Source organism: Bombina bombina, chromosome 10 (genome assembly GCF_027579735.1).
Source record: "Bombina bombina isolate aBomBom1 chromosome 10, aBomBom1.pri, whole genome shotgun sequence".
Lineage (NCBI taxonomy): Eukaryota > Metazoa > Chordata > Amphibia > Anura > Bombinatoridae > Bombina > Bombina bombina.
Window position 1 is genome coordinate 45,564,845 of NC_069508.1, and position 26,815 is coordinate 45,591,659.

General features: G+C 38.9%; 1 protein-coding gene across 1 annotated transcript; it reads right to left on the bottom strand.

Annotated features, from left to right (window-relative positions):
- Nucleotides 1-1,134: 1,134 nt before the first annotated feature.
- Nucleotides 1,135-26,815, bottom strand: LOC128641397 (DBIRD complex subunit ZNF326). Its single transcript, XM_053694022.1, has 10 exons — nt 26,548-26,815; nt 25,910-25,979; nt 17,841-18,108; nt 10,176-10,326; nt 5,223-5,322; nt 4,178-4,325; nt 3,948-4,041; nt 3,491-3,621; nt 2,963-3,058; nt 1,135-1,647 (listed from the first exon to the last, which is right to left on the bottom strand). The coding sequence occupies exons 1-10, from the start codon at nt 26,603-26,605 to the stop codon at nt 1,510-1,512; spliced, it is 1,254 nt and encodes a 417-aa protein (XP_053549997.1). The 5' UTR covers nt 26,606-26,815; the 3' UTR covers nt 1,135-1,509.

Consider the following 26,815-nt stretch of genomic DNA (forward strand, 5'->3'; position numbering starts at 1 on the left):
GGAGAAGGTAGCTGACCGTAGTCACATAAAACTGGGGCTTGGTTAGGAGTCTGAAAATCAGAGCAATGTTATTTAAAAATAAGAAAAACTATACATTTATTTTTAAAAATAAAAACTTTATGGGCTATATAAATAGATCTACAAAACATTTATGCAAAGAAAAAATGTGTATAATGTCCCTTTAAACACTGGCAGCAAGGCAGTTTGCAAAATTGAGAGGTCCTCTCCCTCACATTGGCCTGAGAAAGAAACAAATGCTCAGACTGAAGGATATAGGGTAGCACAAATATGGGAGGCGCGGTGAGAATTATGTCCCACAAGTTCCCATTCCTCTAAAGCCACCAGAGCTCTACTGTAGAGACTGATATAGACCAAGGCTACACCACCCTAGGACAAAGTAGCACATTCTGGCACTACTTTAAAAATAATAAACTCTTGATTGAAGAATCTAACACCTCACTACTAAAACTCTTCCTATCACTAACGTAGGCAAAGAGAATGACTAATGGGAGGGAAGGGAGGAGCTATTTAACAGCTCTGCTGCGGTGCTCTTTGCCTCCTGCTGACAAAGAGAATGACTAATGGGAGGGAAGGGAGGAGCTATTTAACAGCTCTGCTGCGGTGCTCTTTGCCTCCTGCTGACAAGGTGAATAACCCATTAGTAATTAAGATGATCAGTGGACTCATTGTGTCTTAAAAAATAGGTACCACTGCTCTACTGAAGAGACTAATGTTGACTATGGCTAAACCCCGAGGAAGACGGAGCAAACCTGCACTGCTTCAAAATAACTCTTGAAGAAAACATTCAGCCACCTAAACTTTACCACCTCCTTGCAATGCAGGTAATGAGAATGACTGGGGGTTGTGGGAAGGGAGTGATACTTTACAGCTTCGTTGTAGTGCTGTTTGCCTACTCCGGCTGGCCAGGAGTGATATTCCTAATAGTAATTCCTGATGATCCGTGGACTCACCATGTCATTAGAAAGTTCCTCATTGCAGTAGGCGATACAGGAATTTAAGGGTAAGAGAAGCATCTCTTTCCACCTTTGCTTTTTAGTGATCTTTACGTTAAACCAGAACTACAACCCACAGTACATATCTCCAGTAACAAATAGGACAAAAATATGAGAGATATTTACATTCACAAAAAGATCTTTATTTTTAATCAGACCAGCATTGTCTAAACGACAAGTGGAAACAAAAACATATCACAGCTTTTGTCAGAGTATGATAGAAATTAAAATGTACAAACACAGAAGCTTCAATTCAGGCAGAGGGTTCTGTATTTTCAGGTGTATTCTAGAAAACTTCACTGGAGCAACGGAACAAAAAAAAATTCAAATACCAAATTAAAAAAAATTATGATATTTTATGTACAGCAGAAAGACGTTAAATTGAATATATGCATTATAAACTGCGGGGGGGTACTATAAACTTAAAAATGGGATTAACATTGTTTTGATAACATTTTAATCATATTAGATGGTCACTGATGACCATAGGAAATATTTATGACTCCAATGGTTCAGCTGCTGCTTCTGCATCTACATCTTCAGTGTCTACACGCACATCATGCACATCCCCCTCTGCGCCAGTGTCCATATCAGCAGTCACATCATTTTCCTGACCCTCAAAGGGATTTTCACCCTAAGGGAGTAAAACAAAGGGTTAATGTACTTCTCAATATAGTGGTGTAAAGATACTCTAAGACTTGAAAATAAAAAAAAAAGGTAGATTAGACCATTAATACATTAGAATTTAACAAACAAATAAAAATGCAATAGCTTAATTTTAAAATGTGAGATATCTACTGCTTGTTTAAAAATCAACTTGCTGCCCTCACCTGTATTATGTGACAGCCATTAGCCAGTTAGACATGTAGTAGCTGGAACCTCAGGAAGTGTGCATGTAATGAGATTATACATCAAAATGTGTACAAATTTGAGTCTTAAAAAAGCGCGCTCTACATAATGTCAGTTTAACCCCTTATTAGCACAATGTACCATGTACATCGCTGCCTGTTGAGGGTTTTGTTTAAGGGGTTATTTTGAGCTTTAGTGTCCCTATGAAAGGCAGGTAAAACATGAATGTACAAACTGTTTCCTAAACCCAGTCTTCAGGAGCCTTACTCAAGCCAGATATTCATTATCTTAACTAGAGCACAGGTGAAACTATCAACTCACTCATCAGCTAATGTCACTTGCGCTCTAGTTAAGATAAATGAATATCTGGGCTGAGTAAGGCTCCTGAGGACTGGGTTTGGGTAGAAATGGTTTAATGGTCACACCAACCAGCTAATTTTAGCCAATATTAAATGGACACAAAACAAATTTTTTTGTGATTCAGAGAGCATGCAATTTTAAGCAACTTTCTAATTTACTATTCATTTTTCATTTCTTTATTTGAAAGGCATCTAAGCTAAGGAGCCAGACAATTTTTTGGTTTAGACCCTGGGCAGCGCTGGTTTATTGGTGGGTGAATTTATCCACCAATCAGCAAGAACCACCCAGGCTCTTCACCAAAAATGGGCCAGCATCTAAAAAACTTAAGATTCTTGCTTTTCAAATAGATAAAGAAAAAAAAAAAAAAAAAAAAAAAGTGTAAATTAGCAAATTGCATGCTCCCTGAAAAACAAGAGAAAATTTGGGTTCAGTGCCCCCCCCCTTTAAGCTAAAATGAGCTATTATTTTTTAATATATATATATATAAATAAAATCATTTTACTTTTAAATTATGCATTTTAAGCTTTGGATAGCATAAAATAGGAAGTATTATACTGTTCCAACCTGGCTAGTTTATGCCATCCGACTGGCACCATTCTGTGGAGAACACTAAAATTTACTTACTCTAGGAATACTTGGTGAAAAGAGGTTTAGGTTATGCAAGCATTTAATGAAATCTATAGTCTCACTCAATTTGTGCTGACATGGCAATATTAAACCTGAAAGCAAGATCTCCTTACCTTCAAGAACATTTCATATCGTGCCTTCACAACTGGATTTCTCAAGATACTAGTAGCCGTCGAAATGCTTGATTGCTTTATTTGTTCCCTGTATGTCTGTAAAAGAAAGTTTACATTTAGTTGTGTAGGTGCTTCATAGAAATGATTAAATTGCTATGATTAAAAAAAATGTAATCTTTATCAGGATGATAAATTTAACATTTTTCACATTTGCTAGAATTCAATTTAAAAATACAAGTTTAAAATGTGCTTCTAATATCAAATTATCTTAGTGTGCGCGTATCTGCAACAATGTTATACATTAGCAAGAGCACTAGAGATGGCAGCACTATTTCCTGTCATGTACTAATTTAGACATGTGCACACTACCTATCTAGGTATCTCTTCAACAAAATAAGCAAATTTGACAAAAGTAAACTGGAAATTTTGGGTTTCAGGTCCCTTTAATCAAATTCAAAGCTAAGCACTGCTGTGATGGATATTAAAGTTCAGTTTACCTACAGGTTAGGAACAGTTATATGGTCTTACCGCTTTGTTCTTTAAATGTTGAGAAGATTTCAGATGCAACTGTACAGAAATACGTAAACCAGGAACATAAATATTGCAGGCTTTGCAATGCGCCATCTCAACTCTGAGCATGTGATCCTCATTCGTAATACCTAAAAAGTAAAGAATGGGGACCATGAGTTTAACCAAGGAACTTTGATGCATGTGCCAAATATGGTATATTTTTACACTAAAGATTACCCTGTGCTAAATATTAAAGTTTGTTCTTGCATATCAATACAAGTGAGGGACTTGCCCGCGCAGTAGCCAGAGCAGCATGAAATACTGCAGTATAAATTGTGCATACACATCCATTTCAGACTCTTGCTTGCCAAAGGTTAATGTTAAACTGCTGCTTTAATACACTAACTTTCTCCCATGTCCTTTCAAAACAGTATATGGTTAGTATGCGACTCGTGCCAGTACCAGGTTTACATACCTTCTAACGCATCTTTTTCCACTTGGTTTGCAGAGCCACTCTGAGAAGCAGCTTTGATAGCTGCTATTTTCTTGTACTTATGTACAATATTTTCCTTTAAATAAAAAACGATAGTATGTACTATGTTAGTCAGTTGCCTGTTAAACCATCTGATACACACCAAAGTTCGGGTTAAATATTGCTATGGATTGTTTGGCCATAACAGCACACTGAAATAAAATCCTACTTACATGAAGAAAGTCAACAGCAGTCTGGTCAAACTTGGTTTGCTTCTGAATATGATTTAGCATTTCCTTGTGGTAATCACTATTTAAATGTTCTTCAATGCCTTTCTCATCAAAAGATCGAAATTTGCAAAACGAACATGTGAATGCCAACCTAAAGAGATTTTGAATTACAAACAAGGTCTTGCACAAAGACAACATATCAATATGCCAGAAGTTCCTTTGGACTACTTTGGTATCTTATTGATCAGGTCATCACCAGAGCCTCTGCTTTGTTTTAGTGATCCTAGGACAATTTAGGAATTTCCTTTACAAATCAAAGTATTAGTTAGAAATTCCAACAGTAAAATAAAGATATCTGTACAACAGATGAGCAATATATTTTACTACTTGGAGAAAGTCTCACTAACCGATTAGTCCCAATTGAGGTCAAACAAAGTATTGCACTACAATGTTCTCAACAGAACATCTTGCCAGCTGGTGGCATTAAGTAGAAGGGTGAAAACAGTGCAATACATTGAGTTCGGTTATTTAAGAAAAGCTATCCAAAGCAGCTTACATTTTTGGGCAACATTTGTTGAACAAAATTATTAAATCAACTTGTTTAATCGCGTTAGTGGATTATAGCTTAATATTGGCTTAAAGTGATGGTAAATCCTAGATATTCCAAAATCTAGGATTTACCATCACTAAAAATAAAGGCCACCTTCATCAGTTTAAAAATCTGGGCCCGGATTTCTTCTTGTGAAAGTGAAACACTAAGATCTGGATTTGCACACCAAAGAGTGTTGCAATTTCACAAATAACCAAATGCTGCTGGCTGCCACCATATTCAGCATAAGTTTGCTTCTGGATACTGAATTCACATGACTAATAAACCTATGAGTACCAATAAGTAACAAATCAGTTGGCAATTTGACCCACTTTATTTCAATTTTATAAACATAATATAGTTCAATGTTAATATTCAAATACACTGCAAGCAACTAGCAAAAAAAAAAACCCAAAAAAAAAACAATCCTTTTAAGTCATAAGTATAAGGCATTTTTACCAGTATCCATCTCCATATTTCTCAATTAACTTCTCCCTCCTCCGTCTGTGCTGCTCTTTCCGTGCTTCATTGCGGCGTTCTTCCTCGGCATCATCTTTCACTAGATCATAAAAATAAGTATTGATATACTGAAGTAAAGCTCTCATTTGAAAATAAACCGGCTCGGCAAACCCAGGGAGCCACTGGCTCCTAGAATTTTACCCCTGCCTCCTAACTTATCCTCCATACATCTATATACAAATTCCACTGTCTCCTAAAAGTATGTCTGGCCCCTACATTTTAAACAGATTTGTCGACCACTATGTTGAAAGGACAGTTATCTATTTGAAGAATCCAATTCGGACTTGACAAAGCTAGCAACTCATTAGCAAAACATTGTTTTGCAATTAGACAATGTGCTGTGGTCCTATTTGGAAGTACAAAAAGCAGTCTTCACAAGCCTAATTTGTAAACCCACAATTTTCAGACACAGAATGAGTACATTGCAGAGGTTTTGTATAAAAAATGAAAGCAAATTTAGGTTTTCAAGCAGCTGTAGGATACTTTTTCGTTAGAGGGCCTAAAGTATGACAGGTATTCGGTGCCTTTGCTTGATTCGTCTTAGACCAATGGTTTCAAACCTGTCCTCATGCCTCCCTAACAGACCAGATTTTCCGGATTGCCTTCGGTGATAAGGTTAAAAAAAAAAAAAAAAAACTTTAGATAACCTCAAAATCAGGCCTTAGGAATGGTTTGAAAACCAGGGTCCTTGATTAGGCACTATTTGTTAGGATTCAAACTTACAGTAACAGTCTGATATTCACCCGTTTCATTCGTCAATAGTACCAGTCAAGTTGCATGTATAAATAATTGCAAAATGCAAGTGTTGGCTTTTAGAGATTACTTCTGGGTATTGATGACCTAATTTGCAGGATTTTCAGTGCTAAACAAAATTTGTTTACCTGAAATTTTGACAGTGAGTCCACAGATCATCATCAATTACTGTTGGGATTATCACTGCTAGCCAGCAGGAGGCGGCAAAGAGCACCACAGCAAAGCTGTTAAGTATCACTTCCTGTCCCACAAACCCCAGGTGATTTGACAGACGAAAAAAAAAAAAAAGAGAAAAGGAAATAAGACAAGGTGCAGAGAATTAGATATAAAAAAAAATGTTTTAAGAAATAAGTTGGGCAAACTTATTTTCTTTAAGACAGTGAGTCCATGGATCAATTACAGTTGGGAATACCCAAGCTAGAGGACACATAAGGGAGGGACAAGACAGGTAACCTAAACAGAAGGCACCACCGCTTTAAGAACCTTTCTCCCAAAAGTAGTCTCAGCCGAATCCATCTGCCACTATAACTCCACCCTTAGATCGGTCCTTGATAACCTGGTCCCACCTACCATAGTTCATAGTGGCTATGCAGACGTTCCCGTACTGCTGAGCGACACTGGAGGAAATATCGGAGTGCTGACTTTCTTCACTGTAAATTCATCTTGAACTCTTACTATTCTGCCCTTAATCTATATAAGCAACATTACTTCTCTATTTTCTTCAAACCCAAAAGTCTGTTCTCCTCATTCAATACTCTTCTCCGCCCAAGATTTTGCCAGCTACTTCAACAAAATAGACTCCAGAACTGAAATCAGCCCAACATACTACCGGTCTCCCAGCCCATCGAAATCTTTTTGCCCCTGTTAGAGGATTAAGTAACTGCCCTTATACTATCCTCACCTCACTACCTGTCCCCTTGACCCCATCCCCTCACTACTTACCTCCCTCACTCCATGAGTATCCCTTGGATTCGCACCAAGATATTTACGCCATATCTTATGGTAAATCTTTCTAGTAACCAGCTTACGTGCCTGAATCAAGGTATCAATGACCGAATCAGAGAACCCTCGCTTAGATAAAATCAAGGGTTCAATCTCCAAGCAGTCAGTTGTAGAGAAATTTGATTCGGATGATGGAAGGGTCCCCTGAATGAGAAGGTCCTGCCTCAATGGAAGCTTCCACGGTGGCAGAGACATGTCCACCAGATCGGCATACCAAGTCCTGCGAGGCCACAGGAGCGATGAGAATCACTGAAGCCCTCTCCTGTTTGATCCAAGCAGTCACCCGGGGAAGGAGAGCAAACGGTGGAAACCCATAAGCTAGGTTGAAACGACCAAGGCACTGCCAAGGCATCAGTTCGGCCTGAGGATCCCTGGACCCGTATCTCAGGAGCTTGGCGTTCTGACGAGATGCCATAAGATCCAGCTCCGGTCTGCCCCATCTGAGAATCAGAGTGGCAAAGACCTACGGATGAGTTCCCATTCTCCCAGATGAAACGACTGTCTGCTCAAAAAATCCACTTCCCAATTGTCCACTCCTGGGATGTAGATTGCTGACAGATAAGCGTGAGCCTCTGCCCACCAAATTATCTTGGATACTTCTGTCATTGCCAAGTAACTCCTTGTTCCTCCCTTATTGATGTAAGCAACAGTTGTGATGTCCAACTGAAAACGGATGAATTTGGCCGAAGCCAACCGAGGCCAAGCCTAAAACTCATTGAATATTGCTCTCAATTCCAGAATAGGGATTGGAAGTAGAGACTCCGGTCAAGTCCACACAACCAAAGCCTTCAGGGAATTCCAGACTGCACCCCAACCTAGTAGACTGGCATCCGTTGTCACTATCACCCATGAGGGTCTGCGGAAGCACGTCCCTTAGGACAGATGAACCGGTGACAACCACCAAAGAAGAGTCTCGTCTCCTGATCCAGATAAGGAGACCAATTTGCATAATCTCCATTCCACTACCCGAGCATGCTCAGTTGTAGCAGCCTGAGATGAAAACGAGCAAACTCAATGACCATTGCTGCCACCATCAATCCAATTACCTCCATGCACTGAGGCACTGATGGCCGAGGATTGGACTGAAGGGCTCGGCATGTATTCAGAATCTAACTAAAAAATTTTATGGATATAGAATCTATTAAGAGTTCCCAGGAAAGGAACCCTTGTCTGTGGAACTAGTGAACTCTTTTCTAGATTAACCTTCCACCCCGTGAGTCCTTATACAGACATGGTTCTGTCCTTTCTGAGATTGTCAGTTGATGGACGCCTGGATCAGAATATCGTCCAGATAAGGCCCCACTGCAAGACCCTAGAACCTTTGTGAAGATCCTGGGAGCTGTGGCCAGCCCAAAAGGAAGAGCCACAAACTGAAAATGTTTGTCCAGGAAGGCAAACCATAGAAACTGGTGATGAACTTTGTGGATAGGAATGTGAAGATATGCATCCTTTAAGTCCACGTTAGTCATATATTGACCCTCCTGGATCAATGGAAGAATTGCCTTAATAGTCTCCATCTTGAAGGATGGAACTCTGAGAAACTTGTTTAGACTCTTGAGATCTAAAATGGGACAGAATGTTCCCTCCTTTTTGGGAACCACGAAAAGATTTGAGTAAAACCCCTGCATTGGAACGGGACGAATTACTCCCATAGTGGAGAAGTCTTTTACACAACGTAAGAACGCCTCTCTATCTGGTCTACAGAATTGTGAAAGAAACTTCCCCCTTGGGAGGGAACTTTTTAACTCCAGTTGATACCCTTGGGACACAATTTCCAGTGTCCAGGGATCCTGAACGTCTCTTATCCAAGCCTGGATAAAGAAAGAAAATCTGCCCCCTACTAAATCTGGTCCCGGATCAGGGGCCGCCCCCTTCATTTCCAGTGTCCAGGGATCCTGAACGTCTTATCCAAGCCTGGATAAAGAAAGAAAATCTGCCCCCTACTAAATCTGGTCCCGGATCAGGGGCCGCCCTCTTCATGCTGTTTTGGGAGCAGCAGTGGGCTTCTTGGGTTGTTTACCCTTGTTACAAGCCTGGTTAGGGCTCCAGGTGGACTTTGCTTGTGCAAAATTACCTTCCCGTTTAGCGGAAGAGGGGACCCTCTTGAAATTTCAAAAGGAACAAAAATTATTCTGTTTACCCCTTTGTTTAGCTGCTTTATCCTGAGGTAAGAGATAACCCTTACCTCCCGTAATGTCAGAAATTATTTCTATCAAGTCAGGCCCGAACGGGGTCTTTCCTTTGAAAGGAATAGCCAAAAGCTTTGATTTAGAGGACACATCTGCAGACCAAGATTTTAACTATAAAGCTCTATGCGCTAAAATGGCAAATGTTGCATTCTTAGCCGCCATCTTGGCGAACTGAAAGGCAGCATCCGTAATAAATTAGCCAGCTTAAGGGCCAAGCATTGCATTAATTGATAAAAATCAAGTTTCATTTATCGTTTTTAATAAATGTGGGTTTCAATCACGTTATAACCTTTATAAAGGCAATTTCTAAACCTCATACTCAACCCGTTATATATATTTTTCTACCTTTCGATCACGTTTGACAAAAAATTTTTTTGAAATTTAGGCTGTTGGGCGGCCGTCACTCTGCGTCATCCGCCCCTTCAAGCAACTGCGCCATTTCATTTCTCATTGTAAATGGCGTGCGTGTGTAACGCATGCGTGCTAATTACAGGTAGGAATCATCGGCATCTTGTAAAAGATAGACAAGCGCTTCACTTTTGATACTGGCCATTATAAGTAAGTATCGCATTATAAGTAATTGTTAAACTTATATTATTTCCACGCATGCGCAAAAACATTTCTCGGGAGCGAGCGGATAGCCGACATAGGAGCGGGTGGGACCACTCTAGTGTAAGTAGATATCGGAGCAGGAAGTGTCGATGCGAGGAGTGGTAAGGGAAAAAGTTTTAAACATTGCGATTTATTATTAACTATAATTTTCAAGCTTTGAAAACTTAGCCACTAAGCTTACAAAGTGACAAACTAGTTTGTGTACCTAAACTGATAAAATTTACCATCACTTAAATAGGTAAATATGGGAATGTCACATAATGCAAGTTATAAATATAATTAGTAAAATTATTTTAGTTCTAAAATGTTATACTATAAAGTGCAAGGAAGTCATTACCTTGTGGAGAATTTTTTTTGGTTGTTTGCGTCGGTCCAGATTTTACCACCTTTTGTTTCTTTACAGGATTTCCAGCAGGCTTGGAAGGCTGCACATTCTTCCTCTTTGCACCTCTTGCCACTCCAGATTTCATAGCATATCCTCCCCTTTGCTGTAATTAGAGCAAAATATGTTATAAAGGTGATATGGCTTTCTTTTATCTAATCCCTAAATAAACCAATATTTGGGAAAAGAAAAAATGTCAATATGACAACACTTCAAACGTTGCTGAACTTGTGTGAAATACTATTAAAGTGAAAGTCAATAGTAGCGCTTTACCATTTTTGGCTAAGAGGTGACATTTTCACCTCTTAGCCAATAGCCATGCGGTAAACAGCTCCCATGGGCACCAAGACAGATTTACTGCATGGCTATTGGCTAAGACGTGAAAAACTCACCTTTTCAGTCAAAATTTTTTTAGCCGTGGGCTGCAGTAGGAGCCAAGAGCGGCGATTGATTCAAACAAAGTAGCTTTCTACATGAAGTATCTAATACTTCATAAATGAAAGTCCCCTTTGTTTCAATAGTAAATCCTAGTGTTTATAAATTGCTAGGATTTACTTTCACTTTAAGAAATGAGATTTTAGCTTGATACCAATATGGACCAGCAATAAAAGCACTTTGCCTTCTACAGGGACTCTAGCCTCATGCTACAGTTAAATGTACCAGGGCACCGTCACATTGGTAGATTCTAAATTACACTCACCTGTCAAGATAATGACCCTCTATTCCATCAATACAGAATTAAAGCTTACAGGAGAATTTACTCTTACCTCTTAAAGGATCATAAAGTGACAATACAAAAGCAAATTTCAAATGATTACTTTTCCTGACAAATTTCAGTTAGTTAAATTGTCCTTCGCCTAAGTCATGTAGCAGAAATCAGCCAACCACAAAATACATAGACCAAATCACATGATTAGGAGCTGGTGAATCAGAAAGTATGCATATAAAAAGTGAACATTTTGATAATTGGAGAATTGGAAAGTAATTTTTAACTGCATGCTCTACCTAAAGTTTAATTTTGAATAGAGTGTTCATTTAAGTGGGGACAATGAAAATTGTTTCTACTTAGCAAACACAAAGTTAATAAAAAAATGGAAATTTATGCTTTCCCGATAAATTTATTTCTTTTACGATATGACTGGTCCACAGATTTCATCCTTATGGGATTACGCCTCATGGTCAGCAGGAAGTGGCAAAGAACACCACAGCAGAGCTAGATTTATATATTTATATAAATAAATAAAATAAAAGAAATAAATCAGGTAAGCATAAATTTCCTTTTCTTTTACAAGATATGACGAGTCCACGGATTTCATCCTTACTTAGAGCAATAGGACACTGATGAAAGGGAGGGACAAGACAGGAACCTAAACGGAAGGCACACTGCTTGAAGAACCTCTCCCAAAAACAGCCTCAGACGAGGCAAAAGTACCAAATTTGGAAAATTTGGAAATAGTGTGAAGAGATGACTAAGTTGCAGCCTTGCAAATCTGTTCCTCATGGGCATTTAAAAATGCTTATGTTGAAGCCAGAACCCTAGTAGAATGAGCCGTAATTCTTTCAGGAGACTGCTGTCCAGCAGTCTTATATGCAAAACGAATGATACTCTACAGCCAAAAAAATGGAGGTAGCCGTAGCTTTCTGGCCCCTACGTTTTCCGGAAAAAACAAATGATTGACGAAATTCTTTAGTCGCCTGCAAGTAAAACTTAAGGGAACGGACCATGCCCAAGTTATGTAAAAGACGCTCCTTAAGATTAGGACAATGAAGGAACAATAATTTCCTGATTAATATTTTTGTTAGAAACAACCTTAGGAAGAGTAAAGGTAAGGAGAATCACATTGTAAAGCCGAAAGCTCAAACTCTGCGAGCAGAAGAAATAGCAACTAAAAACAAAACTTTCCAAGATAACTTAATATCTATGGAATGCATAGGTTCTATCGGAAACCCTTGAAGAACTAAATTCAAACTCAGGAGCAATAGGTCTAAACACAGGCCTGATCCTAGTCAGCCTGACAAAAGTATTGCACATCCGGAATATCTGCCAGACTTGTGTAACAAAATAAAGCAGAAATCTGTCCCTTTAAGGAACTTGCCGATAACCCCTTCTCCAATCCTCCTTGGAGAGAGGACAAAATCCTAATCTTACTCCATGAGTAACCCTTGGATTCGCAACAATAAAAATATTTACGCCATATCTTATGGTAAATCTTTCTAGTAACCAGCTTACGTTCCTGAATCAAGATATCAATGACCGAATCAGAGAACCTTCGCTTAGATAAAATCAAGTGTTCAATCTCCAAGCAGTCAGTTGAACAGAAACTAGAGAAACAAGAGCAATGAGAATCACTGAAGCCCTCTCCTGTTTGATCTGAGCAATCACCAAGGGAAGGAGAGCAAACTGTGGAAACACAAGCTAGGTTGAACGACCATGGCACTGTCGATGCATTTATCAGTCTGGCCTGAGGATCCCTGGACCCGGATCCGTTTCTCGGGAGCTTGGCATTCTGACGAGACGCAATAAGATCCAGCTCCGGCCTGCCCCATCTGAGAATCAGGGTGGCACAGACCTCCGGATGGAAATCCCATTCCCCTGGATGAAACGTCTGACCGCTCAAAAAAATGCTTTCCAGTTGTCCTGGGATGTAGACTGCTGACAGATAACTTGTTCCTCCCTGATTGATGTAAGCCAGTCGTGATTGTCCGACTGAAATCTGATGAATTTGGCCAAAGCCAACTGAGGCCAAGCCTGAAGCGCATTAATTGCCATCAATTCCAGAATATTGATTGGAAGTAGAGACTTCGACCGAGTCCACACACCCTGAGACTTCAGGGAATTCCAGACTGCACCCCATCCTAGTAGACTGGCATCCGTTGTCACCATCACCCATGAGGGTCTGCGGAAGCACGTCCTTTGGACAGATGATCCTGCGACAATCACCAAAGAAGTCTCTTGTCTCCTGATCAAGATCTATCAGAGGAGACAAATTTGCATAATCTCCATTCCACTGTGAGCATGCTCAGCTGTAGAGGTCTGAGATGAACAAGCAAACTGAATGATGTCCATTGCCGCCACCATCAATCCAATTACCTCCATGCACTGAGCCACTGATGGCCGAGGATTGGACTGAAGGGATCGGCATGCATTCAGAATCTAACTTTCAGCTGATATGATGCCTGGATCAGATAAGGTGCCACTGCAATGCCCCGCGGCCTGAGAACCGCCAGCAGAGACCCTAGAACTTTTGTGAAGATCCTGAGTGCTGAGGCAAGCCCGAAAGGAAAGACCACGAACTGAAAATATTTGTCCAGAAAGGCAAACCTCAGGAACTGGTGATCTGTGGATAGGAATATGAAGATATGCATCCTTTAAGTCCACAGTAGTTAGGGCTGCAACAACTAATCGGTAAGTTTTGATCATAAAAATAGTTGTCAACAAATCTCATTATCAATTAGGCGGTCAGCGATTAGTTGGTCAGTTGCACAGCACCAGCTGCTTTAATCTGACGATCTACTGCAACTAAGATTGTGCAAAAAAATTTTAATTTATTTATTTTTTTTAATCTTTTTTCTATCCGATTAATCTGACAATAATTATCAGATTAATCGGATAGAAAAAAATAAATAAAAATGTTTGCACAATACCATGTGCAGGAGTTCATCGGATTGAAGCAGCTGGTGCTGTGCAATAACCAACTAATCGCTGACCACCTAATTGATAATGACATTCTTTGACAACTATTTTTATGATCAATCTTACCGATTAGTTGTTGCAGCCCTAGTAGTCATATTGACCCTCATGGATCAATGGAAGAATTGTCTGAATAGTCAATACCTCCCCGTAATGTCCGAAATTATTTCTTTCAAGTCAAGCCCGAATATTGTCTTTCCCTTGAAATTAATTGTCAAAAGCTTGGATTTAGATACATCCGTAGACCAAGATTTCAACCATAGGGCTCTCCGTGCTTAGATGGAGAACCCCGAACTCTTAGCCGTTAATTTGGTGACCTGAAAGGCAGCATCCATAATAAAAGAATTAGCCAGCTTAAGGGCCTTAATTCTATCTAGTATTTCCTCCAAGGAAGTCTCAGTCCTAAGACTCTTCTAGAGCTTCAAACCAAAAAGCAGCCGCAGTTGTGACTGTTACAATGCAGGCCACTGGTTGCAATAAAAACCCTTAAGACCCTCCAACTTCTTATCCATGGGGTCCTTTAAAGCGCAACTGTCCTTGATAGGAATAGTCGTACGCTTTGCAAGGATAGAACTAGCTCCCTCCACCTTAGGGACCGTCTGCCAAGAGTCCCGGACGGTGTCAGCTATAGGGTACATTTTCTTAATAGGGGAAGGAGAGAACGGGATACCCGGTCTTCCCATTCCCTTGCAAGAATTTCCAAAATTCTCTTTGGAACGTCGGAATAAGGGACCTCTAATTATATGTCCATCTTACACAATTTCTCTGGTGTGACCACAATAGAGTCAGTCATCAAAACCTCTCGCAGTAACAGACTGAGGTGTTCAAGTTTAAATCTGAAAGACATGACATCCGAATCTGGGGCATCGCACTTCCTGAGTCAGAAAGTTCCCCCTCAGACAGGGTCTCCCTACCCCCCCAATTCAGAGCCCTGGGAGGGTACATCGGAGATAGCTTCAGAAGTCGCAGGGACCACATGGGCCTCTGACCTGATGCGTTTGCGTTGTAACACTGGCAACTTAAATAAAACTTCTGTAAGAGTGGATGACATAACTGCAGCCATATACTGCAGAGTGAATGAAGTGGACGCAGTTGAGGAACACAGCGTCGCTTGGGTGGGCGTTAAAGGTTGTGGCATATCTCGATTCTCATCCTTAGCCATACTTGCATTAAAGAAAATTTGTTCTTTACATTGTAAAGCCCTCTCAGTATATGAGGGACAAGTAGTAATAGGGGGTTCCACATTGGCATCTAAACACATACTACAGGTACTTTCCTGAAGTTCAGCCATGATAAACTAATATTGGTCGGTTTCTCTAAAATCCCAAATTTAAAAAACGCAAATACTTTGGATAAAGTTGCTGAAAAAAAAAAAACGGGTGTACTGTCTCTTTAAATATTTGTCGCCTATGCGTTTGTTGTTACTGTAAGTATTAACGATTAAAACAATTTAGGTCTAAATTAGCCACTTGCACCTCGCCACAGATATGTGGCGCCTACCTGTCCAAAAACGAAACAATGAATAGTTGGACAGCGCTCCTAAACTCGCTTGTGAAGTATGCAAACAGGCGACTTAGGCCACACTGGAGCCTAGATACATGCTGCTCCAAGACAAGATCCAGATAGAAAATTTGCATCTGAGCGTGCGAAATTCAAGCTCCGCCCCTCGTGGGAGCAACTAAAGTTCCCGGTTACAGCAAGTACCGCATGGTAAATGAACATGTGGGTTCTATAACAGTACCTCGAATCACCAATGTGCCCCTTCACAAACACACTAGTCTAGTAATGTCAAAAATTACCAATACTTTGCTGCTCATGTCACATTAAAATGCTCATATAAAGCACTGCGCACTGTACTTATGCACATAATCCTGTAATGCAAAATGATAACCCTTTTCCCTGTACAGGGAATAAGTGCCAGTCTGTTGATACTTCAGTCTCCCCAGAAATAAATGACTGTACATACATCAACAGTATGAAGCTGTCCCACACAATGTTCCCTTTCCTCACCTCCAGCACGTCTGTGGGGACAAATAGGGTCTTAGGTAATATCTACTAAGACCATCAGCAGGGCAGCAATGAATATGGGAGCGTGTTTTGCAGAGTGAGAATCTCCCCGGTCCATTGCTTAAAAGCCAGAAACTCTAGCCCTGAGGAGAAAAAAAAAAATAGTAAACACTGGCACCATTTAAAAATAATAAACTGTTGATTGAAGAATCTAAACACCTCACTTTACCTCTTCCTATCACTAACACAGGCAAAGAGAAAGACTGGGGTGGGAGGGAAGGGAGGAGCTATATATGCAGCTCTGCTTTGGTGCTCTTTTCCTCCTGCTGACCAGGAGGAGATATCCCATAAGGATGAAATCCGTGAACTTGTCATATCTTGTAAAAGAAAAAAAAAAAAAAGATCTATACAGGTGAAACTTTATATCCAAACTGCTTTGAACTGGAAAAGTTTTGATATCGGGAATATCTGAATCTGTAAAATGGGACAGAACCAAATGTGAAGGTCTTCATTTATCCAATATTTACGTCAATACAGTTTATCCAAGCAACCTAAAGGCAGAGTAACATTAATACTTTTGTATAAATAGTACCATTAGAAAGCTAGTACAGTAATGTAATCAGAAAGGTAATAGTTTTTAAATAAGCCTATTTGCATTTAACACAGAAGACAAGACAGGCAGAGAAGATTGCGACTTCCAAGCAAGGAAAATAATTTTAACATTTAATTATAAAAAAAATAAGTGTATTGCAGAATTTGGGGGATTTGTATCTCTTAACTATCTTGTGGGGGCATTCATTACTCATACGGAGCAGTTTTTCACTACTTAATATGTCTATTGCATTTTAAGGCTAAACTTATGATTATAATCTCATGTTTGAGTTTATTTTTGACCTGTCTGTACCTTAAGTCTTTCCATTTTAACTGACAACTTTCCAATACACTTCCTTTATCTAAATTTAAACAATCTTTATTTACAGTTTGACACCAACTCCTACTGAGCATGTGAGAGACACATGATATACATAAGCATGTTGTGATTGGCTGACGACTGTCACATGATGAATTAGGAACGAAAACAATTTACATCTGAGAAAAAAAAAATGTAATACTCATTTGAAACAAACTAAATTGTTTTTGCATTGTTTTGGGCATTAACTGATGGCTTTTTGATCGTGTTTAGTGGTCCTTTATATTATAGGTTTAAGCTGAAGTTAAGATATTTTGTTAGGACTGTAGCCACCAATAAATTATAGTATGAAGTTTAGATGAAAGATTAACACTGAAAAAGTAAAAAATTTGAGCTGATCAAGTCTGAAAGGCAAATCAGAGGTAGTTTTGTAAAAAATGACTGAACTGTTTAGCTACCAAATGGGAATTGGAGCATGAGGAAACTGCCACTGCTGAGGTGTCAAGTAATCAAAGCTAGAATCAGTTAAATATTTTATAGATGTCTAGACTTGACAGATGTTAAGTTTAGCATAGTTTAAACTTAGGACTATGATAAACATTTTCTAAAAAGGAAACTTGTTCAGAATAAAAAAGGAATGTAAAATAAACCCAATAAAGGTGCAATGAATTAAAATAAATCATAGTAGACCAAGTGTTAGAAACTACCAAGTTCAATTTCATACAATTGACAATTTCCAAACCTTTAAAAATTAGTCATCTCACACTTGCAAGTACGTGATTGTGAAGGAAAATTATATATCCTTTAGCGCAGTGTCGCCCTTCTTTCATAAAAGAAAGAATTTCCATTACGCAAACAAGTTTTTAGCTATTTAAACCAAGGGTAAACTATGGTTTACAAAAATGTTTAAAATGGCATATACTGTCCCTGCTGTAGTAGAAACTACTAAAGTACTGGTCTTTTAATGGACAAAGTGACTTATCAAAAGAAATCGGAAAGATTCTGTACTTACTCCTCTGCCACGACCTCTGCCTCGTGATGGTCCTCCAAAAGCAGCAAAGCTGCTGCCAAATGCACTGCCAGAAAAACCAGGCATTCCTCTCCCCAGAGAGCCTACAGCTGCAAGGCTATTCCGGTAGTTTTCATAGCGATCACCAAAACTATCTCCGAAGCTGTTGCGTTTGAGATCACTATTACCATAGCCAGATCTGTACAGATCTTGCCCAACCAGAGAAGACCTCAAGTCATAAGACTCATAAGGTTCAAACCTGGAAAATTTGCTGTGAGGAGAAAAATAATGTGTATGAGCATAATGCAAAGGCATAGTATAAGCATTAGTTGACATTTATCAACTTCAAAGATTTGGCATTTTGTAAGATATTTTTCTTGACTGCTTACATAAGCAAACAAAATAGTTGAAGGCATAACCTAACCAGTCTGAAATAATATTGTGCTTCAAGTATGCAAACACTTCTGTCAGCCACTAAGGCACTGAACAAGTTAATTAGGAGGCAAAGATCTACTGGGTTACCAAGATTCACTTCTAGTATCTTAATGATACGTTTTAGAATTCCCAACAGCTTTATCTGGATCAATCCAATTATAAAACTAACATACCACATGAATTGAAGATTGTGATATGCAATTAAAAAAAAAGGGACATTAAAGATTTGAAGCTGTATAAAAATAGCATCACAAACCAGAAACATTTTGCAACATACTGTGCAGCTTTTCTTTTCTAAAAAAGGTATTTATGCTTTTGAGTGCCATTTTTCCCATAGCTTCAACACCCTTTTCTGACCAACCAAGGATACAAATGGACACCGTATTTGTAGTCTTGACCAAGTACAGTAAATTAGTGCATAACGGAGCACTCATAAGCTTGTGTTCATACAGAACGCAATTTCTTCACTAAGGTTTACATTGATTCTGCATTTATAAAAGTCAATAAAAAAAATTACCTTTCGTTTAATAACCAGTTTAATGTCCCTTTAAAGAAAACAAAAAAATTACATGTCTGGGAGACCTGTATGCACATTTTGTACTTTGTGAACTTTAGCATTAAAAGCCACTTATCAAGTGCATTTGTGGACAACAGGAAAATTCAGTTTCATGCTGATGGTTCAAAATCATCAAGCAGTTTATGTAGCTAATAGATGTCCTAATTTAATCAGATTTAGGATTATGAAAAGGTTAGTTATTAGAGTTAACATGACGGATAAAGCAAAAAAGGAAATTTATGCTTACATGATAAATGTATTTTTACAATATGACGAGTCGAGTCCACGGATTTCATCCTTACACCTCCTGGTCAGCAGGAGGAGGCAAAGAGCACCACAGCAGAGCTCTATATATAGCTCCTCCCTTCCCTCCCACTCCAGTCATTCGACCAAAGTTAGGAAGAGAAAGGAAAAGCCAAGGTGCAGAGGTGACTGAAGTTTAAAATAAAAGACCTATCTTAGAAAATTGACAGGGTGGGCTGTGGACTCGTCATATCGTAAAAGAAATTTCAGGCAAGCATAAATTGTCCTTTTCTTTTACAAGATATGACTAGTCCACGGATTTCATCCTTACTTATGGGATACAATACCAAAGCAATAGGACACGGATGAAAGGGAGGGACAAGACATGAACCTAAACGGAAGGTACCACTGCTTGAAGAACCTTTCTCCCAAAAACAGCCTCAGACAAGGCAAAAGTATAAAATTTGGAAAAAGTATGTAGAGAAGACCAAGTTGCAGCCTTGCAAATCTGTTCAACAGAAGCATCATTTTTAAATGCCCATGAGGAAGCCACAGCCCTAGTAGAATGAGCCGTAATTCTTTCAGGATGCTGCTGTCCAGAAGTCTCATTTGCCAAACTGATAATACTCTTTAGCCAAAAAGAAAGGTAGCTGTAGCTGTCTGGCCCCTACGTTTTCCAGAAAAAACAAATACTGATTAATATTCTTATTAGAAACAACCATAGGAAGAAAACCAGGTTTGGTACGCAAGACCACCTTATCAGAATGGAAAATAAGATAAGGAGAATCACATTGTAAAGCTGAAAGCTCAAAATCTTCGAGCGGAAGAAATAGCAACCAAAAATAACAACTTTCCAAGATAATAACTTATTATCTATGGAATGCATAGGTTCAAACAGAACCCCTTGAAGAACATTAACTAAATTCTATATATCTATATATCCAGACTTACTGCAAGGAGGAGCTAGATGGAGCACTCGACAGCAGTGTGCTACCTGAAGGAGCTCCCCTGAGATCTTAACGGTCGCAGTCCGTTGTTGGGGTATCGATTTCCCACTCCCTAGGACCAAGCCCTGTTGCTATCAGAGACACCCCCCCCCCCCGACACAGACACCCCACCCCCAGAGAGACACCCCCCCCCCCAGAGAGACACACACACACCACTAAGTGCAAATAATCCGCCCCATCTTGTGCGCTGCTTTTCTTTTACTTTGCGCAACAAGTATACAGCCCCCCCAACAGGGGAAGAAAAAGGCGCGCCATTGTTAACCGCCCATCGTGGGCGTGATCAATATCATTAAAAATATTACGCAATAGTTACTCGTAACAGTGCGATATGAGGCCTTAAAACAATATGCCCTTTGAACGGACAGAATATAAAACTGGTCGGCTCGAGTATAAAACGCTGCAGGGAGAACATGCCCCATGTTTGATTAAAAACAAGGTCATAACATAAGTCACACATTTAGGACAAGCATTCACTGTGCAACAGGCACAATACAGCAAACTCCCGGTCGGCTTTGTCTTAGTATAAATAACCGCCGGGAGAACATGTCCCATGTTGAAATAAAATGACACCAAACCTTAACAGTCGCTGCAATCAGACAAAATATAGCAAACTCCCGGTAGTTTTGTTTACAGTTGTTGCTGTATAAATAACCGCTGGGAGAACATGTCCCATATTTGCTTACAACACAAATTAGTTGCCATGCAAGAGGGTTGTCAAATATATATATGCTGTCTGTATACTCTAAGCTAAACAAGAGGCTGCATACCTGCAAAGAGCCCATATAATATGCAAAGATCTGCTCAATCATAACATGATGCCAAATCCTTCTGAGGCCTTTTGTTTTCTAATCCCAGAAACAAAAATGGCACTTACCTCACAAGCTGCTGACAGCAAAGGCATCACTCAGGCATGTGAAATCAAACTGCTCACATGGACCTGAAGAATAGAAGAAAAATACTGAGCAAAAGACTAAGATTTTTTTCCTCGAAAAGGGCAGCAACAGTATATGGGAGGCACAGTGAGAATTATGTCCCACAAGTTCCCATTGCTTTGAAGCCACCAAATGCTTCTCTTTTTGCACTGAAGAGACTGATTTGGTCTAGGCTAAACCCCAGAACAAAGCACACTTTGGCACCACTTTAAAAAATAATAAACACTTGATTGAAGAATCTATAACTAACACCTCACTGCCTCTTTCTATCACTAACACAGGCAAAGAGAATGACTGGAGTGGGAGGTAAGGGAGGAGCTAAATATACAGCTCTGCTGCAGTGCTCTTTGCCTCCTCCTGCTGACCAGGAGGCATAATCACAAAAGGATGAAATCCACAGACTCGTCATATTTTGTAAAAGAAAAAAAAAAAAAAGTGTTTAAAAGGTTGTATGCATACAAGTTTATGGGGCAAATGTTATTTTGAAGTGGCCCATAAAAAAATGCAATACATATATGAAAGGGACAAAGGGGGAGAGCCGTGATTGGAGGATGACCTATCCATTTCTGACATCAGAAATGGCTTGCGTTGACTAGAAGCTGGAGCTGCTGTCAAGTTTAAAAGGTAAGTATTTTTACACAACACGAGTAAAGTGTAAATTTTGATAAATGTAAGCGTTTTTTTTAAAAACCAGGTACTTTAGCATCAAAATTTACATTCTGTTTAAGAACCAGCCATTCAATTTGTTAAAGGGACACTCAATCAAAATTAAACTTTAATTATTCAGATAGAGCATGCAATTTTAAACAAATTTCCAATTTACTTCCATTAACAAAATGTGCAGTCTTTATATTTAAATTTTGAGTCACCAGCTCCTATTGAGCATGTGCAAGAATAAGTGTGTATGCATTTGTGAATGGCTGATTGCTGTCACATGGTACATGTATGCATTTGTGATTGGCTGATGGCTGTCACATGGTACAGGGGGAGTGGAAAGACAACTTAAAATTGTCAGAAAAAAAATCTACTACTCATTTGAGGTTCAGACTAAGTGCTATTGCATTAACTTGTTATCTTGCATTTGTTGATATGCATATCTACAGTGTTGACTGGTCCTTTAAGACACTGGGTTATGCTTGCTTATTGGTTTGCTAAATGTAGCCACCAATAAGGACTATCCAGGGTGCTGAACATAAAATGGACTGGCTTCAAAGCTTTAAATTCCAGCTTTTTAAATGAAGATAGAAAGTGGAAAAAAATTGATAGGAGTAAATTTAAAAGTTGCTGCTCTATCTGAATCATGAAAAAAAAATGGCCCTTTAAATGGACAGTCTAGTATTAATTAACTTTCATTATTCAGATAGGACTTTTTACTTCCAATTTACTTTATCAAATTTGCTTTATTCTCTTGGTATTCTTAGTTTAAACTAAACATAGGTAGGCTCATATGCTAATTTCTAAGCCTTTGAGGGCTGCCTCTTATCACAGGCTTTTTAAATCTCTTTTCAACACAGAGACAGAAAGTACACGCGAGTCATATAGATAACACTGTTCCGGCACAGGGGGATATTTAAAGGACCAGTCAACACTGTAGATTTGCATAATCAACAAAGGCAAGATAACAAGACAATGCAATAGCACTTAGTCTGAACTACAAATGAGTAGTAGATTTTTTTTATGACAATTTTAAAAGTTATGTTTTTTTCCACTGCCCCCGGTACCATGTGACAGCCATCAGCCATTCACAAATGCATACATGTACCATGTGACAGCCATCAGCCATTCACAAATGCATACACTTATTCTTGCACATGCTCAGTAGGAGCTGGTGACGCAAAAAGTTTAAATATTAAAAGACTGCACATTTTGTTAATGGAAGTAAATTAGAAAGTGGTTTAAAATTGCATGCTCTATCTGAATAATGAAAGTTTAATTTTGATTGAGTGTCCATTTAAGATCTGTTAAATTTAAGACAATAGATAAACAGTCAGTCATGTGATCAGGGGGCTGGAAGAAGGTTCCTAGATACAAGGTAATCAGAGGTAAAAAGTATAATATAACTTTATGCAAAACTGAGGAATGGGTAATAAAGGGATTATCTATCTTTTTAAAAAAAATAACAATTCTAATGTAGACTGTCCCTTTAAGTAAACAGGACCTGTTTTAATGTTCATTTTTCTTTGTGCATGGTTTCTTATTAGCTATACAGTGCTTGAAATTTAGACAAGCTGTGGACATGAATCACATCTACTTATGAGAAATAAATGTGATACAAATTAAACCTTTGCTGTACATGTTAAAGTAAACAGAAGACATGCTCTTATGTTAAAACGTCATACAAAAGATAAAGGAACACTGAACCCAAATTTTCTTTCGCAATTCAAATAGAGAAAGTAAAACTTAATTATGAAGGTAAACTTTGGTGAATTAAAGCCTTTTTTTAAAAAAATTATAAACAGGGGCACTTTCATTCAAAGCTTACAAAGCAGTCATTTTGTTAACCCCTTAATGACCACAGCACTTTTCCATTTTCTGTCCGTTTGGGACCAAGGCTATTTTTACATTTTTGAGGTGTTTGTGTTTAGCATTAATTTTCCTCTTACTCATTTACTGTACCCACACATATTATATACCGTTTTTCTCGCCATTAAATGGACTTTCTAAAGATACCATTATTTTCATCATATCTTATCATTTACTATAAAAAAAATTATAAAATGAGGAAAAAACGGAAAAAAACACACTTTCTAACTTTGACCCCCAAAATCTGTTACACATCTACAACCACCAAAAAACACCCATGCTAAATAGTTTCTAAATTTTGTCCTGATTTTAGAAATGCCCAATGTTTACATGTTCTTTGCTTTTTTGTAAACTATAGGGCCATAAATACAAGTAGAACTTTGCTATTTCCAAACCATTTCTTTTCAAAATTAGTGACAGTTACATTAGAACACGGATATCTTTCAGGAATCTGAATATCCATTGACAAGTATATATTTTTTTTTAGTAGACAACCCAAAGTATTGATCTAGGCCCATTTTGGTATATTTCATGCCACCATTTCATCGCCAAATGCAATCAAATACAAAAAATCGTTCACTTTTCACAAATGTTTTCACAAACTTTTGGTTTCTAACTTAAATTATTTACAAACAGCTTGTGCAATTATGGCATAAATGGTTGTAAATTCTTCTCTGGGATCCCCTTTGTTCAGAAATAGCAGACATATATGGCTTTGGTGTTGCTTTTTGGTAATTATAAGGCAGTTAAATGCCACTGTGCATCACACATGTATTATGCCCAGTAGTGAAGGGGTTAATTAGGGAGCATGTAGGGAGCTTTTTGGGGTAGTTTTAGCTTTAGTGTAGTAGACAACACCAAGTATTGATCTAGGCCAATTTTGGTATATTTCATGCCACCATTTCACCGCCAAATGCGATCAAATAAAAAAAAAACACGTTCATTTTTCTCAATTTTAGGTTTCTCACTGAAATTTACAAACAGTTTGTGCAATTATGGCACAAATGGTTGTAAATGCTTCTCTGGGATCCCCTTTGTTCAGAAATAGACATATATGGCTTTGGCATTGCTTTTTGGTAATTAGAAGGCCTCTAAATGATGCTGCGCATCACACGTGTATTATGGCTAGCAGTGAAGGGGTTAATTATGTAGCTTGTGGGGAGCTTGCAGGGTTAATTTTAGCTTTAGTGTAGAGCTCAGCCTCCCACCTGAAACATCAGACCCCCTGATCCCTCCCAAACAGCTCTCTTCGCTCCCCCACCCCACAATTGTCCCCGCCATCTTAAGTACTGGCAGAAACTCTGCCAGTACTAAAATAAAAGGTATTTGGCCCTTTAAAAAAAAAAAAAAGCATATTTACATATGCTGATGTGTAGGATCCCCCCCTTAGACCCCAACCTCACTGATCCCCCACCAAACAGCTCTCTAACCCTTCCCTCTGCCTTAATGGGCGCCATCTTGGGTACTGGCAGCAATGACTAATACGGCTGCCTCCAATCAAAGCTTTCTCCCCAGGGTAGTCATTACCTAAAGCCATGCTGTGATTGGAGGAAGCCGGATTAGTCATTGCGGACATGTGAATAGAGAATCTCTAGGTGGGGGAAGCTGCTGTAGTAGTTAAGAGGGAAAAAAAAGGGTAATTGTTTACCAAAACGGCTGCTTTGTAAACTTTGATGAATGAAAGTGCCCCTGTTTTTAATAGTATTTTAAAAACGGGCTTGCATTCACCAAAGTTTACCATCACTTAAAAGCTGCCATGTACTGTGGAGCAAATATGCTATTACAACATGCAAAAAGCTTATGTCCCTTTAACTTCAAAAGCACACTGCCCCTAAAGGTATGACAAGCAGAAAGAATAAACTATGTTCAATGATAATGTTTGAAAGATTAGGTACGGTCTCAATGATAACTATGCCAAAAACGTCAGCATTTTAGTTTACCTATTTTCTGCAAAAAAGCAGATATGGAAAGTGAGATTGAGAAGGTTGAAATACAATTTAATAATGAGGAAAATCGTGTGGCAGCAAACCACACACTTAAATGGTACAACAGCCTGGTCACTGATCGGTGAAACAAAAAGCACAGAAAACCCAAGGAAATATTTATATCAAACCTTTAGCAATTATATTTCAAATGGAGACTGATTTTACAAAACATGCAAATTTGGTAGTTTGCCTATTCCTAGATACTGTAGTAAAAGATAACAGGGATATTTAGAAACATTCATTGGCTCCATGGCACTAGATGTTTGTCTAGCCGTGAAAGAAACGTATAGGCGAACTCAACCCTGAGCCATACCACATCAAGAAATAAGGGGTAACATTTTAGATGATTGTCAACCCCTAATAAAGCAGGTTCCTCTATAGTCTGCATTACCTTTCCCTTGCGTAGGATGGGCCACCGAAGAAGTCTAGTTCTCTTGAAGCATTTTTATAATCTAAAATAGCTGAAAAGAGAAGAAAGTTACATTTTACAAGTATTTTTTGTATCTTGTATAAAAATAAAAAGGCAAACTGCATTAATCTTCAAAGCAACCAATCTAAACGTGTTACAGAAGTACACCGAGTTGGCCTTGGCTACTTTGCTTTCCTAAGCTCCATTGTCCATTCGGATTAATTGCAGGAAAGCGGGCAAAATAAGTGTACTACAAAGTTATATAAAGATATTTAGGATTACAATCTCTAAAAGTGTTTAAGACCCCTTTAAAACGGAGCTGGAATTCTATTCACTCGAATAGAAGGCGGGGACTGATCTCAGGCCTACAACTGCAGAGAACCTCATCGGCCCCTATTATACGATTATATGATGTTGTGGGGGGGGGGGGGAGTGTGTAATATATATATGTAGAGTTTTAAAAAGCCAGAGTAGCATGCCTGACAATTGCCTCAGGCCCTGTGCTTTGTCTGGTCATGGCCTCGCTAGCTTTGTGCGACCATATTTCATAACACTCAAAACTACCTCACAATTGAATATAAAATAGTTTAATAAAAAGTTATTGTAAGAATAAATTGTACCGTCATTTAAGCGAGCACGGGCTTCCACAGCGCGCAATCTGGACATAGAGGACGCCATTACTGCAAACTCAGGGCCTGGTTTTCACCTCACAAATTGTACACAGCAGAGAGTGGAGTCGACCGGAGCCTTCCAAAAACCGTATAGAGGCGGTAGTCTAGAGTAGTAGACGAAAGAGACCTACGGTATAACGGTCAGCCGCACTCACTACTTCACCAGGGAGGAAGCGCCAGCTACTGACACACAGCCCGCGAACTTAAGGACAAAAAG

What these genes read in the sequence shown, in the direction of transcription:
- LOC128641397 (XM_053694022.1), bottom strand. Translation starts at nt 26,605, where the DNA reads ATGGCGTCCTCTATGTCCAGATTGCGCGCTGTGGAAGCCCGTGCTCGC. An exon ending in CCATCCTACGCAAGGGAAAG is followed by an intron (nt 18,109 to 25,909) that starts GTAATGCAGACT and finishes TTCTCCTCACAG; the next exon opens with CAAATTTTCCAGGTTTGAAC. An exon ending in GCAGAGGTCGTGGCAGAGGA is followed by an intron (nt 10,327 to 17,840) that starts GTAAGTACAGAA and finishes CTCTAATTACAG; the next exon opens with CAAAGGGGAGGATATGCTAT.